We start from the raw sequence: 15,412 nt of genomic DNA, 5'->3' as shown, positions 1-15,412 counted from the left end.
TTAATTATTCTTTATTATAAAAAAACAAGGAAATAAATTTATAAAAAATGATCCAAAAAAGACGAATTAAGTCAAGAAAGTAATTATTTATTTAATTACATAACAACACAGGTTGTAAATATGAAATGTAATGTAATAAATTGCGCTAAAATTTAACACGTGAAATCTACTTATATATATATACATAATTTTTTTTATGTAAAAACAATAGGAATGACGGCCTTAAGAAAATTCGCTCAATCAAAGCTTTAAAAACAACTTTTTTCGTAGATATTTCATTAAATTCAAATATATAATACAGGTATACTTGAATTTCTAGTAGAAAATCATTTTACAATGACAAAAATTTGTCATCTAGAAATAAATTTATGAATTTTGCTTTTATATTTATTTTTTAATATAGGCAACTTTTTAAAAAAATGCAAAAAATATTCTCTAATGCATTTCTATTGCAATTAAAAATAAAATAAAAAAATAATTTCTTTTTTTATCTATTTAAGAATTATTTTTTATAATGAGCAAAAAAAAGACGTAAAATTCTTTATTTAATATTTGAAAATAATAAATAATTATCACAGATGCTTGCGGAAGAATCATGTTTATTCCATGTGTACTGGAATTTTTTTTTTTTTATTGCATCTGTCGGTAAAAATCAATCAAAGTTGAATTTCTTTTAAATATTTTTCTAGAAAATATCTGCCGTCAATTAGGAACGTTCCAAAAATTCAGTTCATAAAGATGTCAAAGATAGAGTTGTGTGAAATTTCCATTTCTTTTTTTTATTTTTTAATAAAAGTTTATTGCACTTTTGTTAAAAAAAAAAGTTTTTTTAAATTTAAAATTCCATCTTATAGATTAATTAGTATTTTTCATAGACCATAAAAAAATGTTTTTAATTTCAAAAAAATGCAGTATCTATTTTGTTAATTATTTAAACAATAAATTAATTATCCGAATATCAGAAAAATAGAATAAAAAATAAATTTCATTAAATCAATAAATTAATTTTAATGAATTATAGAAAAATTGTAAGAGCAACAAAATTTTTCTAGAAGATCAAAGCGCAAAAATATGTTTTCTTTTTCCTTTCTTTTTTTTTTTGTATACTAACGAATATTAATTAATGAGCACAAAGAAATTTCATTGTTTTCTTTTTTTCTCCCCAGATCCGTTGTACACTGGACGGAACTTGGTTTATGACGGCAATATTGTAATTAACAATTTTTTTTTTTTTTGTCTTTTTTTCTTGTCTAATAGTTTTGTGTAACTTGAAAAACGTTGAAAATTTTGTCTAATTTATATTATAATAATATAATGTTATTACAGTCTTTCCGCTTGAACAATGATGTGTTCTTCACGATAGGAATCAGTGGGTGACCAACAACTTCTCACACATGTAAACACCAAAATGGTTCCAAATTCAATTTGAAAATTTAATTTCAAATCATTGCGTGGTTGTAACCTCAATTTTTGAATAATTGTTGGCAAAATTTGTAGTTCAAATGTCATTTCTTCGCCACAATGTCGACATCGTCCCACACATCCTCCCATTGGATAGAGCAATAATGGCGCGCTGTTATTTCTCGAGTATCTTAAAAATTTATTAATTATTAAATTTTTTTTTAATTAAACAAAAAATTCTCAAAATCAAATGAAAAACTTAATTTAATTTTATTAATTTATTGTTTTTTAATTATTTATGTATTTAATTATTTAATTTTAAGTAGTTGAAGATCAAAATTCAAATTTGTGACTATAGAATTTTATAAAAATCAAATAAATAAATTGAGGGAGATAATAATGAATTTTTTACCTCAATATTTGTCCAGGATTTTCTTGTATTCGTGTAATGAGTTCGTGAAACATTTCATCGCCATGTTTTGGAATGCTTTTCTCATATTTCTCAACACCAGTTGTTTCTGTTGTTGTTGTTTTTAAATCGGCCGATGATGATTCAGATAAAAGTGAATCGGGATCATTTTGTTGATACTCGAGAAATAGATCGCGAACATGTTGAGGCACTTCCGTTTGGGAATATTCTTCAATCATGGAGATGAAAATTTCGGTAAAATTTAATGAACTTCTAGAATCGGCATGATGAACGGGCAATGGTGTGACTTCATGTAATAAACTAATTAGGTCGCATTGTGGTTGTGTTGGTGTATCAATGCAAACAACTTCACTTTCTTCGCCTTCAATTTCAGCAGTTGCATGAAGAGAATCAACTTTTCCAACAGCTCCACCTCCAACTGGGGATTCAACACTTGCTGGACTGAAAATTAACAAAATTATTTTATTTTTTAATCAAATTAATTATAATTATTCAAATATTAGGGTCAATCCATTATATTTCGATTAAAGTTGTCACCGATTTTTTTTCTGACATTATTTGGGATCTAAAATTATTGTGAATTATGAAAATTAAAAGAAAAAATTTTTTTTGAACATTTTAAAAATGATAATAAATTAAAAATGATAATAAAAATTGCGACAGAAGTTTAAATTTTTAGTTTTTGAAAATTTCGAGTTTTATTTTAAAAATTATTAATAAATGAACTGTTCTTCAATTTCCCATAGTATATTACAATTTTAAATTTTATTTTTTTATTTATTTTTTTATTTATTTTTTTATTTATTTTTTTATTTAAAAAATTTTTTTTTTTTTAATTGACAACCTTAAACAGCCTTTTTTTATTTATCCAGGTCTCCAATTAACTTTAAGGCACAAAAAAAGTCGTTTTAGTCAATTTATATTCGAAAAAAAGTCGAAAAGTCGATTTTTTTTTATTTTAACAAAATTTAATTGGTTAATGAATATTTTACTTTAAATAACTGTTATATGAGCCAAAAGTTTTGAACGTTCAAATGAACGAAATTTTTTTTGCAACTTCTTTAAGTACGAATAAAAAAAAGAAGTTATTAATTAAATATTTGTTTAATTAACTGTTTTATTTTACATGAGAATAATTATATAAAAATATTATTAAGAAAGTTTATTTCGAATATTTCAAAATTGAACTAATTATAAGACAAATTTTCAAAATTTTATTTAATTAGGACAAATTTTTAACAAAATTCTTAAAGTTCCATTTTTATAATTTTTTAAAGTCTGATTTAAGAAATTTACAGATTTAAAAAAAAAATTTTTTTTAAATAATAATTTTGAAAGAGTTAAAGTTGAAATTTTTAGAAATAATTGAATTTCAAGAAAGATTTTGTTAATTTACAGAAAATAATTAAATTTTACAGAACTATAAAAATAATTTGTGAAATAATTTTAGATAACATTTTTTAAAAGTAATTGAATTTTCAAAGATTTATAATTTAGATTTTTGAAATTAATAGAACTTCAAGTGATTTTTAATTTGAAATTTTTAATGATTTATATTTATTTATTTATTTATTGAAAATGTACATATTATATATATATTTTATAATATATTTTATATTATAAAAATTATTAAAAATAATTGAATTTCAGGAGAGTTATAATTATTGAAATGATTAAATTTCAAAAAATTTTAGATGGAAAATTATAGAAATAATTAAATTTTAGAAGCTTTTAAATTGAAATTTTGGAAAATAATTGAATTTCAAAAGATTATGTTAAATTTCAGATAATAATTATAATAAGAGAAATTTCTAGTCATTTCTTTTGATGAAGAATTTATTAGATATCATATACAAAATTTGAATTCCAAAAGTTTTTTTATTGAAAAATGCTTTCAGATAATTGAATTTTCGAAGAATATTTTATGAAAATGATTAAAAATAATTGAAATGCAAATAATTAAATTTGATGTGATTTTGAATAAAAAATTTTTGGTAATTTTATTTGCTAATTTTTTTAAAAATTATAAACAATTATTAAATATCATAAAAATTTTAATTGAAAAATAGTTTAATATAATTGAATTTTTTTGAAGAATTTCATTAAAATTATTAAAAAAATAATTAATTTAGTGAAGAATTTTAGTTGAAAATTTTGTTAAGGGTCAAACCATTATATTTCAACTAAAGTGGTCGCTGACTAATTTTTAAAAATTATAATACTTTGCAGGAATGATTTTGAAGTTATCAAGATCACGAAATGAAAAGAATTTTATTAAAAATTTAAATATTTATTGTAAAATATGAATTTAAAGTATATGAGGTGCTAAAAACTGTCAATTTTTTAGCCATTAGAAAATATGCAAAAAAACATAGAATTTACCATAAAAATAAAAAAAAATTATTGGAATTTACTAAGAATGAATAAATTTATCATTATCAATTGATATAATTAAATATAATTAAAAATTTCGTATTTTTTAGGCTATATTGACATGGGTTTTAAAGGTATTAAATCAATGTGAAGTTTGTCGTCACCAGTGAACCACCTTCACATTGATTTAAAATCCATGTCCATATAGCCTAAAAAATACGAAATTTTTAATTTACTTTATCTTCGAAAATAGCTTCGGGACCAATGCGAAATTTTCAGTGAATGTATATGTAGTGTGTATTTAAATAATTTTCGAAACCCCATATTTTTTCATTTTTCTCCAAGAAAGTTATTGACTTTCAAAAATAGTGAAAATAGACAAAGTAGCTATTTTATTTTTAAAATTTTTCATACTTATGAATAGAAAAGAAGAAAAGTGCAAAGAAATTCTAAAAGTTTATGGCAAGAACTTCATATTTGGTAAGTTTTTATTTAATTTAATGTTTTCTATTTTTTATAATTAATGAATAAAAATCGCAAAATTAGGTTATTTGACAGGTGCACTTGGAAATCATATTTTATATATTACTTCACATCTTTAAATAATTATATCAATTGATAATGATAAATTTATTCATTCTTAGTAAATTCCAATAATTTTTTTTTATTTTTATGGTAAATTCTATGTTTTTTTGCATATTTTCTAATGGCTAAAAAATTGACAGTTTTTAGCACCTCATATACTTTAAATTCATATTTTACAATAAATATTTAAATTTTTAATAAAATTCTTTTCATTTCGTGATCTTGATAACTTCAAAATCATTCCTGCAAAGTATTATAATTTTTAAAAATTAGTCAGCGACCACTTTAGTTGAAATATAATGGTTTGACCCTTAAATAATTAAAATAAAGAAGATCTGCATTGTGTATTAAAAAAAAAACGTATTTTGTTTAAAATTTTTTTTAAAAAAAGGTAAAAAAAAAGTCGAAAAAGTGTTGCATTTTATTAAAATAAGTCGAAAAAAGTCGGAAATTTTAAAAAATACCTGTTTGCATTAGGATCGTCCACCCTAAGATCAGAAAAATCAACATTGAAATCGTCCTCGAAACTTGAATGTTGAGTATTGAATGTAAATTTATTTGGATCATTTTGTAGCATATTATTTCCATTTGGTTCAGATCCATTATCATTCCATGTATCACCCCAATCATCCTCGTCGGGTAACCAACTTGTTGTCGGTGGAATTGCTAAACTTCCACATTCCATTGATTCGGAATTTGTTGATTCATCGAGAGATTGAACTTTTAAACAAGTCCAACTCTCATTGTGATTCCAACAATTTGGATTTGTACACGCAAAAATATAAAGTGTTCGATGATATTTGGAATTTTCTAATGGTGCATAAATTTGCAATGCCAAAATTTGATGCAATCCACACAATCGACATTGTGGGGACGATATTGTTTTGTCATTATGCCAATCCTGGAGTTCAAATAATATTGTGAAAATTTGCGTTTGGGTGTTGAAAATTATTTTTATATAGAATTGGTAATATAGAAAAAATTAACTATTTCAATTAAATAAATCAATTGACATTAATTATTTCAAAAAATATTTTCAATAATTAATAATTATAAACTGTTTGTTTAAAAATAAATTTACTATTATTATTAATAACTTAAATTGACAAAACTTTTACTGTATAATTTTTAATAAAAAAAAAAAACAAGGTATAGGAATTAATTCGCATATAAACATTGAAATTAGAAAAAAAGAGATCTACAAATTAATATTTATGTAAAGAATCATTTTCTTTCTAACTTACTGGTTTTCCACCGATTTTATCAGTCATGAAATTGACGAGACTTCGATTCTTGTCAGTAACATATTCATCCTCAAATCCAAGATAAATTTTCGTTCTTTTGTCAAAAGCCATTTGTTAGAATAAAGATATTTTTTTTTTAATTATTAAAAGAAAACAAAAAAATGAAATATTAAATTTTTGATGGAAGACTATATAAGTTAGTAACAATTGACACTTTGAATTGTTTCACAAAAACACCTTGTTTTGCAAATGACAGCTGAGGAAATTGTCATGTATTTTCTATATGTTTGCGTCGACAGGCGTTTTACGCTTGCGCTTTTTCCTCGTGTATTTATCGATTTTCTAAGTTTGATTGTAGAAAAACACACGTCAAAGGATTTCACGTAAACACAAAGAAATTTATTCTCTAAAAAAAAAAGGATTTGTTTTACTTTTCTCCTATCTTTAATAATCCTCGCGAGAGATAAACATTTTAAGGTTATGTACTCCACGTGTTTATGATGCGACTTTTTTTTTGTTACTCTCTGCAATTTCCTGTGTCGATTTTGTAATAGTTATTTAAAAAAGAAATATTGAAACTTAATGGAGGGTTTTAATAAATTACAGCGATAATTTTTCTAAATGTGTAGATTTGTATTTTTTATTTTATGTTACATAAATTGTGTGTAAAATAATTTTGAAACACATCATAAATTTTCAGCACTTATACTATTTGGTTCAAAAATATTCTGCAAATTTATTATGTATTTATTTTTGAAAAATAATTTATTTCAAGTTCAAAAATTAATAATAATTATTTTTTTTTTATTAAATGCTTTGAAATTGTTAAAGTTATAATTATTTATATACTTAATAAAAGATTCTTTGATTTTTATTGCATAATTGAACATTTTTCCTAATTTATTTTAAATAAATCTCGTAAATGGTACAATTTAATTATTTAATAAAAATTAAATACTCACTGTAAGTGGAATTATTAGTAAGGAAAAACAAATTATTGAATTTGACTCGAATAAAATCTTTATAGAATTTTTATTTTGAATTCAAAAAATTTTATAAATAAAACTTTTCAATTTCCAATTATGGATTTTGGAAAATTAAAAAAAAATCTTTCAAAAAGTAATTAACCTTTTTTTTAATTAAATTATTTTTTTCACTTATTTTTTCCTTTTATTGTATCTGAAATTTTACAAAAATTAAATTTCATCTACACAAAGAAAGATATTAACAAAATTAGAAAATACAATGAATAAATGATTTAATATTTAAAAACGTATTATTTACACTTTATTGATTGCTGATTAAGTTTTTACAAAGTCATAAGAGCTCGTTTTTGTGCTCGTTCTTTGTTTCTTCTTATTTTCTGTTTCTCTTTTCGTTTAAAAGTTGCATCTTTAAATAATTGAATTCCCTCTTTTTCCTCAATTGAATGACGTGTGTGAAGCATTCCATAAAGATTAAATCCAATTGTATCCTGTTTTTTTTTTTTTTTAAAAAAAGCAATTAGTATTTATTCTCACATGAAACTCTGAATTTAAATGGTAAATATTCAATTTAAAGAAAGATATAATTAATTGTAAAAAAAAAATTACAATTGTGAGTACCAATACTGACCCTCAGTGTGGTGATTTGTTCGATAGCAAGATTCTTAATTTCCTCCACTGTCGAAAAAAGATTACTAGCAATAATTGAATTATAGTGAGTTTGTATAAGAGTGAGAGCCAATCTTGATACTATTTCCGCCTGATATTTTCTTTTCAGTAATTTTGGCAACATTTCTAAAATGTCACACGCTACAGAAAATGGCAAAACATACAAAGCCTCCTCCAAATCGCTGAAATGAAAATTTAAAAATTCATAATTTCTTCTATATATATAAATTTTTGAAAGAAACAAATATTATTTCCCATTAAAAAGTATGTTTTAAATTTTGTAAAACTAAAATTATTAGAATTCCAAAAAATTATAAATAAAATTTGCATTGATTATTGAGAAAGAATTAATGTTTCTTTTTTTTTCTTACCTTGCACGAATTCGTTTCACAGTTTCTAAAAGATAGTCTTCCACCGTTTCGCATTGATACATTTGCATTTGCAAAGGTAATGGAGGCGGAGGATTTGGAGGTACAATTGTTTTAAGTTGTTCTTCGTATTCTTTTGATAATTCAATGCATTCTAATAGTAAATCCGCCTGTAATACAGAAAGAAAATAAAATCGAATAATTAAATACTGAAACAATAAATTGAATATAAAACAAAATATTCATAAATATTATATTATAATAATCTTATCTCGATGATTTATTATATAGTTATCGAAAATTTTCTTCAATAATTTTTATTATTATATTATTTAAGTTAAAAATTAACGAACGAAATTTTCGAAATATAATAAAATGTTTGTGATGATTAAATAAAATTGTAAAAAAAAATATTTACCCCTTTCTCGCTAGAAACAGTTTTTCTTGATGGTAAAATTTGTGCTTTTTGTCCTGGAACAACAGTATTTTCCCCAGTGGCCAATTCATTTTCTTGTCGTTCTCTCTCTTCCTCGGCTTCATCTTCGAGTACAAGAGTTTCTTGTGATCTTTCATAAATTCTCACGACTTTATCTGATCCGCAGGATGCTGCGAAAATTCCATTTGGCGAAACTGCACAATTCCAAGACTCGCCAGAGTGTCCCTAAAAAAAAAAAAAAAATGAAATATAAGATTTTATACGCAAGAAAATTCATCTCACAATCAACTTTTCTGAATTTGATGAAAAATTCTGTTAAATGGAAAATCGAAACAGAAATTCAATCTTTTAAAATTCAAAACCACTGAAACAACAATGTTTTACCTGAAATGTTATAATTTTTTGAAATAAATCTGCGTCCCATTCCTTAACTTTTCCATCTTTGCCGCAAGTGAAAAAATAATGTGTCTTTGGCACAAATGCCAAACCAGTAACGGAATCATCATGTGCAAATATTGACTTGTGACAATCGCCATGATCCATGCCCCAAATTTTTATATTACGATCAGCCGAACCAGTGGCAATTAGTGTTGAATCACTTGAAATGTCCATACAAAGCACAGGAAGTTTATGTCCGTAAAGTGATATCCAAAACTAAAATTTTCCAAAAAGAAATTATCAACATTGATTTGCTTAGGGATATGGAAATTTGTCAAAAAAAAAAAAACCCTCAACTTTATATTTAAATAATTTACATTATTCTTGAATTTTTAATTCTCTTTAAAATTTTAATTCCATTTTTTTATTGCAATTTGAATAGTAACAAAATAATTAATAATTGTAGCGATCACGCTAATTTATTATAATTTTCTTTTTTTTTAGTTTGTAATATTTTTTCTCACTTTATCTTTATAAAGGGTATAATTTAAATAAATAAATTACAATTAAAATTTCTAAATAAAAAATTCAGAGGGTTTTTTTTTCAAAAAATTTCCATTCTCCTCAGCTAATTAATGTTGATTACAATTAAAATTATTATTATTATTATTAATAATATTTACCTTGAAAGTGTCAAGGAAAAATATCTTGACTGTCGAATCGAGAAGAGCAACGGCAACAAATTTATTATTGGGACTAATTCTCACGCACAAAACACTTTCTTCTAATTTTAATGTTCGCAAATGAACAACTGAGAGAACTTTTGCTTTCGATTCACTATCAGGATCGTTGATAAGTTCAAATTGCCAAAATTTCACTGTCTGATCACCACCTCCACTGGCAATTCCTTTCTGCAAGAATTTTTATAAAAATATATATATATATTTATTAAAATTATTCAATTTTTTCCAATAAATTTCAATTTTTATGTATTTTTTAAGTTTAGTATAAATTTTTTTTAATATTTTTTTTATTTTCATTACCATATCGGGAAATAAAGTTATACTCCAGAGTTCTTTCGAATGTGCGGGAATCTCTTCCAAAATTTCGCCCGAAGCAATATCGACAATAAGCATTTTTCCATCTTTCATTCCAACAATCAAATGTCTATCTCCTGGTACAAAAGTCATTGTCAACGCATATCCACATGTGACTGTTCGTAAACATGCCAGAGTTGGTCTGAGAAATTAACATTTTTTTTTTAAATTATACAAGGGTAAGTCCACGTCAGAAATATCAGAATCTGCAAGTGGTTCTTCGATTTTAATAATACTTAGTAAAATTATAGCTTTATATAAGAGTAATGTGTAAGTAAAAGGAATTTTTAAAATATCTAAAATTGTAGGAGTTATATCACTTTTAATTTTGATACTGCATTTTTTTCTTTCCTTTATATCTCGGTCAATTTTCAACCGATTTTGATGAATCAAAAACGATTTTTTTCAGAAAATTACGTATTTTCAGAAAATTTTAAAATAAAAATAAAATTTTGTTATTTAAATAGAAAAAAGTAAAAAACAAAATTTCTTTTAGATTTTTTTTCAATTTCGACCTTTTTTTTTTAATTTTTAATTTTTTAATAATATTCCTTTTTATTTTATCTTTAATTAAAAAAAAAATCATCCTGGAGACTTTTTTAGATCTCGTGATATCGTCCTTTAAGTATTATAAGTCTTCATCAATTTGAAAAACGCAGGACTTGCTTCTATCATTACTTTCATTTGTTTGTTGAAATTATTTATGGTTATGAATAACTATTTGTTTTAGAATCCTCTAAAAGAAAGCTCTAAAAACTTCAGCTACAATTTCAGGTTGCATTGTTAAGGTTTCATTACAATTTATTTTAAATTATAAATATTACAAAAAATAAAAACTTTGCTTCAAATCTATTAATAAAATATTGATTTGCTTGAATTTTCACTTGTTTTAGTCAAGTAATTTAAAAATAAAAACATTATTACGCGAAAGTTTCTAGTTTGTAACAATAATATTATAAAACAAATGAAAGTAGAAACACAAATCTGGATCCTAGTTTTCTTGAGATGTGGATATTTAAAGAACGATATCACGAGATCTAAAAAAGTCTCCAGGATGATTTTTTTTTATAAATTAAAGATAAAATAAAAAGGAATATTATTAAAAAATTAAAAATTAAAAAAAGAGGTCGAAATTGAAAAAAAATCTAAAAGAAATTTTGTTTTTTACTTTTTTCTATTTAAATAATAAAATTTTATTTTTATTTTAAAATTTTCTGAAAATACGTAATTTTCTGAAAAAAATCGTTTTTGATTCATCAAAATCGGTTGAAAATTGACCGAGATATAAAGGAAAGAAAAAAATGCAGTATCAAAATTAAAAGTGATATAACTCCTACAATTTTAGATATTTTAAAAATTCCTTTTACTTACACATTACTCTTATATTAAGCTATAATTTTACCAAGTATCATTAAAATCGAAGAACCACTTGCAGATTCTAATATTTCTGACGTGGACTTACCCACAATCATATAAATTCAAAATTGAAAATTTAATTTATCAATTAAACTAAAATTAATATTTAAAATATTTAATTATTATCTTATTAAATAAATATATTTTTAATTTGAAAAAAAACTTTAAAAAATATATTCATGTAGAATTTTTTTTTCTAATGAAAATAATATTCTGAAATAAATAAAAAAAAGAAAAATTTGAATTTACCTATTCCATAATTTAATAGAATCACTGCTCGCAGTGGCCAAGGCCAAATTATCAGAACTAAAACAAATGGCCCGCACATCTGTCCGATGTCCATGACTAGTTAAGGATCGTAGAAAATTTATTTCTGACTCCTTTTGTGTTATTATCGTCGAATAAAGTTCAATACTGTTGAAATTTCCCGCAACACATACCTGTATTAAATATTTTGTTTATAATTAAAAAAAGAAATTATAATATAAAAATACATAGAAGATATATAAAATAATAATAGCAAATAATATTAAAACAAATAAAAAAAAATTGTATTTAAAAAAAATTACTATTGATAGAAAATTTTTCTATGAATAATAATTGTTTGAAAATTTTAATATTTAAAAAATTCGTTTTTATTATGTATATTGTATTTGAATTTTTGTTAGAAATTTCTTTTTTTACATTTTTTCAAATGTAAAATATTTAACATATTATATTATTTTTGAAAATATTTATTATTTAAAAGGATTTATTAATTTTTTGTACCCTTAGTTCATCTCCTCTTCCCATAACTAAATCGACTGCCTTCACTTTGTTACTTTGCTTCATATTATTCGCTACTTTGATCTCAATGGCGGGAAGCCTTTTAAGTTCGTCTTTTATACTGAGATCTGTAGAGACAATCTCTGATAATCCTTCTCTGAGAAATAAAATTAAAAAAATAATAAATTTTACTTGAGATTCAAAATTATATTTGAGAAAAAAAATTGTTTGAACCATTATTCTTACGCGGTAGCTTTCTTCCTCGCCTTTTTTAATCTTTTTGCCAATTTTTCTTTTGCTTCTTCTTCCGATAAAATGTAGAAAAGCTCAACAGTATTGTCAATTCCATGACAAGTCACAATTCTTCCCGTTAAATCTGTTCGAAGAGAAACGAGTCTTCCTTTGCCGGCTCTAGCGATACTTCCAATTTTTTCACATCGTAATGGATAATTCTAAAAAAAGAAATTTAAAATAAAATTATCATCATTACCTTCATGAACTGAATTTTACAATAAAAAAAAATGAATAAAAAGTAAAATATTAAATTGTGAGTTTAATTGGATTTTTAATAATAAATTAAATATAAAATAATTATTTTCCAAATTTATTGTAAAATAATAAAACTTTTATTGCTTACCATGTCAGTTATTTCATTATCAAGAGTTAAATTTTTCAATACATTGGAAATTTCAATTTCTGAGGGATCCACAAAGAATATTTTCCAAACTCGTAATTCATTGTCACTACAACCGGTTATTAAATATTTACCGTCTTTCACTAAAACAAGACCCCACACCTATGAACATGAAAAAAAAGTAAAATCAAATCTCCAAGTTTATGATTAATATTTAATTACATAAAAATAGTTAATGTTTTTTTTTTTCGAACCTCAGAACCATGACCAACAACTGTTCGGAAATTATGTTCTGTGTCGAGATCCCAAAATTTCACAAATGTATCTTTACTAGAACTTATTAGAATATTGTGATCTTTCATAAATACAAGAGCTGTAATAACTCCTTTGTGTCCTACTAATCTGCATATTCCTGTTTCTGCGACAACGTCCCATAAAATAATGTCAGTGTCCTGAAAAAAAAAGAATTTTTAAAATTTTTTCCTCTATTATATTGTTATTCAAGATTGTAACAAGAACAAAATTTTCAATTTCTCTGATATTAAAAAATTTTCCCTAACAAACAAATTTTATTAAATTTAATTGGTTTTAATAAAAATCTAATAATTTCAAGTTAGAAAAATGTTTTTTCCTACTGCATTTCACTGTTTTCACTAGAACATGGAGTATTTTTTTTTTTTTTTTTTGAAAATGGATGAAAAAATAAATTATTTACCGAAATTAAATGACAATAAGATGAAAAATTATAACTAATTTCAATCTATTCAAATTTTTCACAAATCATTAAATCATTAGTAGTTTAAAATTTGGGTAAATTGAATTTTGGATAAATCAAAATTATGATAATTTTAAAAAAATAATTTTAAAATTAAATCAATAAAAATTTAGATAATTTTAAATTGAAATCAATAAAAATTTAGATAAATTAAAATTTGAATAATTTTAAATTTAAATCAATTCAAATTTGAATAAATTGAAATTTCGTTAATTTTAAGATTGGATCAATTGAATTTCCGTTTAATTAAAATTATAATTTAATAAATATGTTTAGACCAATAAAATTTAGATTGAAATCGAATAATTTTAATTATTCAATTTATAATTCTATAATTATTGTTAAAAAAAAAAATTAATATATATTTTTTAATTAAATTTTTGAAATTTCTATAAATTAGAGAAATTAAATAAAAAATGTATATTTTAATTTTAAATAAAATTAAATAAATTAGTAAATTTTAGTCAAATAAAATATACTTTAGAACCAGATGCAAGTCGATGTCCTGATGAATCATAAGCTAATGTTGTTATTTCAGAACGATGTCCCACTAAAATACTAATATTTTCTCCAGAACGTAAATCAAACGTTTTTATTGTACCATCTGCATATCCAACTGCAATATGTCTTTTATTCGGAGATGCTGCCAAATGTGTAACATCCGACTTTTCCCCCGACAATACTTGAGCCTATAATTTTTATTTTTGTAAAATTTATAGAATAAATAATTTCATTCGAAAATTATAATTAAAATTTAATTATAGCACTATCAAAGTAGCTTGAATTTTAATTATTTTTTATACATTCAGATTTTTCTACAAAAATAATTTGTCATCATTTGTAATTGTAGTCCTTTATAAGCAAAGAATATTTTAAAACGCAGGTTATGTTGTGCTTGTACATTTTTAAAATATAAAAATAAACAAATAACAAAAAGTGGAATTTAAATTATAAATAACTATTAAAAGATAAATAATACCATTTTAAGTAGATTAATTAAAATAAAAATATTATAAAAATTATTTTCTATATTTATAAAAGAATTGAGAAAATTATTATTAATGAAAATTGAAATCTACTTACTTTTTCTCCAAGACGAAGATCCCAAATAAAAACATGTTCACTTGCACCAGCAGCAACAAATCTACCTTCTTGTCCTTCTAATGTCACAAATACAACATTACAATTTTGACTAGCGATAATATTTAAATTTCCTGCAGGAATATAACGCAAATATTGTTTCGTCAAACCCATTTTGTTGATAAACTTTTTACATGAAAATAAATTTATACATAAAAAATTTGTCGATTTACTTATTACCAGTTATAAGTTTTAAATTTTATTTTATACAATTAAATTTATCTACATAATATTGGGGGGGGGGGCAAATAATAAGAGATTATTTATTTGATATTAATCAAAACACGTGTGTAAAAACAAAAATTGACCACGTGCGTTTATAAATATTTTGATCATGGGTAATTCATTCATTAAGATAGGAATCATAGGATAAGAAGTGGAAATAGTAATGATGCGTTCACACTGTTACGTTTAACAGGGTCTTGAGACCTTTCGTTTCTTTCAACGGATCACTATTGGTGCGCCAAATTCAAATCTTTCAATTAGCACACTTTTAAATAATTAAAGAAATCAAGGTTCAAAATTAAATATTTTGTAAAAAAATTGCTTTCTTAAAATTAATATTGGACGTGAGACGCTTGCTTTTCACCGAACGGTCAATACGTCGAACAGACAAAACATCAAACAGCCATACGTCGAACGGACAAAATGTCGAAAAATTTTATTGACTCAAGTATAATTATAGTTAAGTCAATAAAATTTTTCGACATTTTGTCCG

At 23.3% G+C, this 15,412-nt stretch overlaps 2 protein-coding genes across 2 annotated transcripts; both read right to left on the bottom strand.

Moving 5' to 3' along the window:
* Nucleotides 1-66: 66 nt before the first annotated feature.
* On the bottom strand, nt 67-6,619 carry LOC127285981 (programmed cell death protein 2-like). The gene is made up of 4 exons (XM_051312224.1): nt 6,034-6,619; nt 5,254-5,690; nt 1,814-2,272; nt 67-1,591 (listed from the first exon to the last, which is right to left on the bottom strand). Exons 1-4 carry the CDS (start codon nt 6,142-6,144, stop codon nt 1,321-1,323), a joined length of 1,278 nt encoding a protein of 425 aa, XP_051168181.1. The 5' UTR covers nt 6,145-6,619; the 3' UTR covers nt 67-1,320.
* A 655-nt stretch (nt 6,620-7,274) lies between these two features.
* LOC127285979 (WD repeat-containing protein 3) lies at nt 7,275-15,020 on the bottom strand. The gene is made up of 14 exons (XM_051312222.1): nt 14,638-15,020; nt 14,034-14,243; nt 13,034-13,231; nt 12,783-12,941; nt 12,392-12,597; nt 12,149-12,302; nt 11,630-11,820; nt 9,911-10,106; nt 9,551-9,778; nt 8,874-9,143; nt 8,472-8,714; nt 8,057-8,223; nt 7,648-7,867; nt 7,275-7,507 (listed from the first exon to the last, which is right to left on the bottom strand). Exons 1-14 carry the CDS (start codon nt 14,806-14,808, stop codon nt 7,343-7,345), a joined length of 2,778 nt encoding a protein of 925 aa, XP_051168179.1. The 5' UTR covers nt 14,809-15,020; the 3' UTR covers nt 7,275-7,342.
* Between the last annotated feature and the right edge of the window lie 392 nt (nt 15,021-15,412).

Source organism: Leptopilina boulardi, unplaced genomic scaffold (assembly GCF_019393585.1).
Source record: "Leptopilina boulardi isolate dan_hultmark-lab unplaced genomic scaffold, ZJU_Lbou_2.1 LbouV2_342, whole genome shotgun sequence".
NCBI lineage: Eukaryota > Metazoa > Arthropoda > Insecta > Hymenoptera > Figitidae > Leptopilina > Leptopilina boulardi.
The sequence above is the reverse complement of the archived record's forward strand: the minus strand, read 5'-3'. Positions and strand labels throughout refer to the sequence as shown.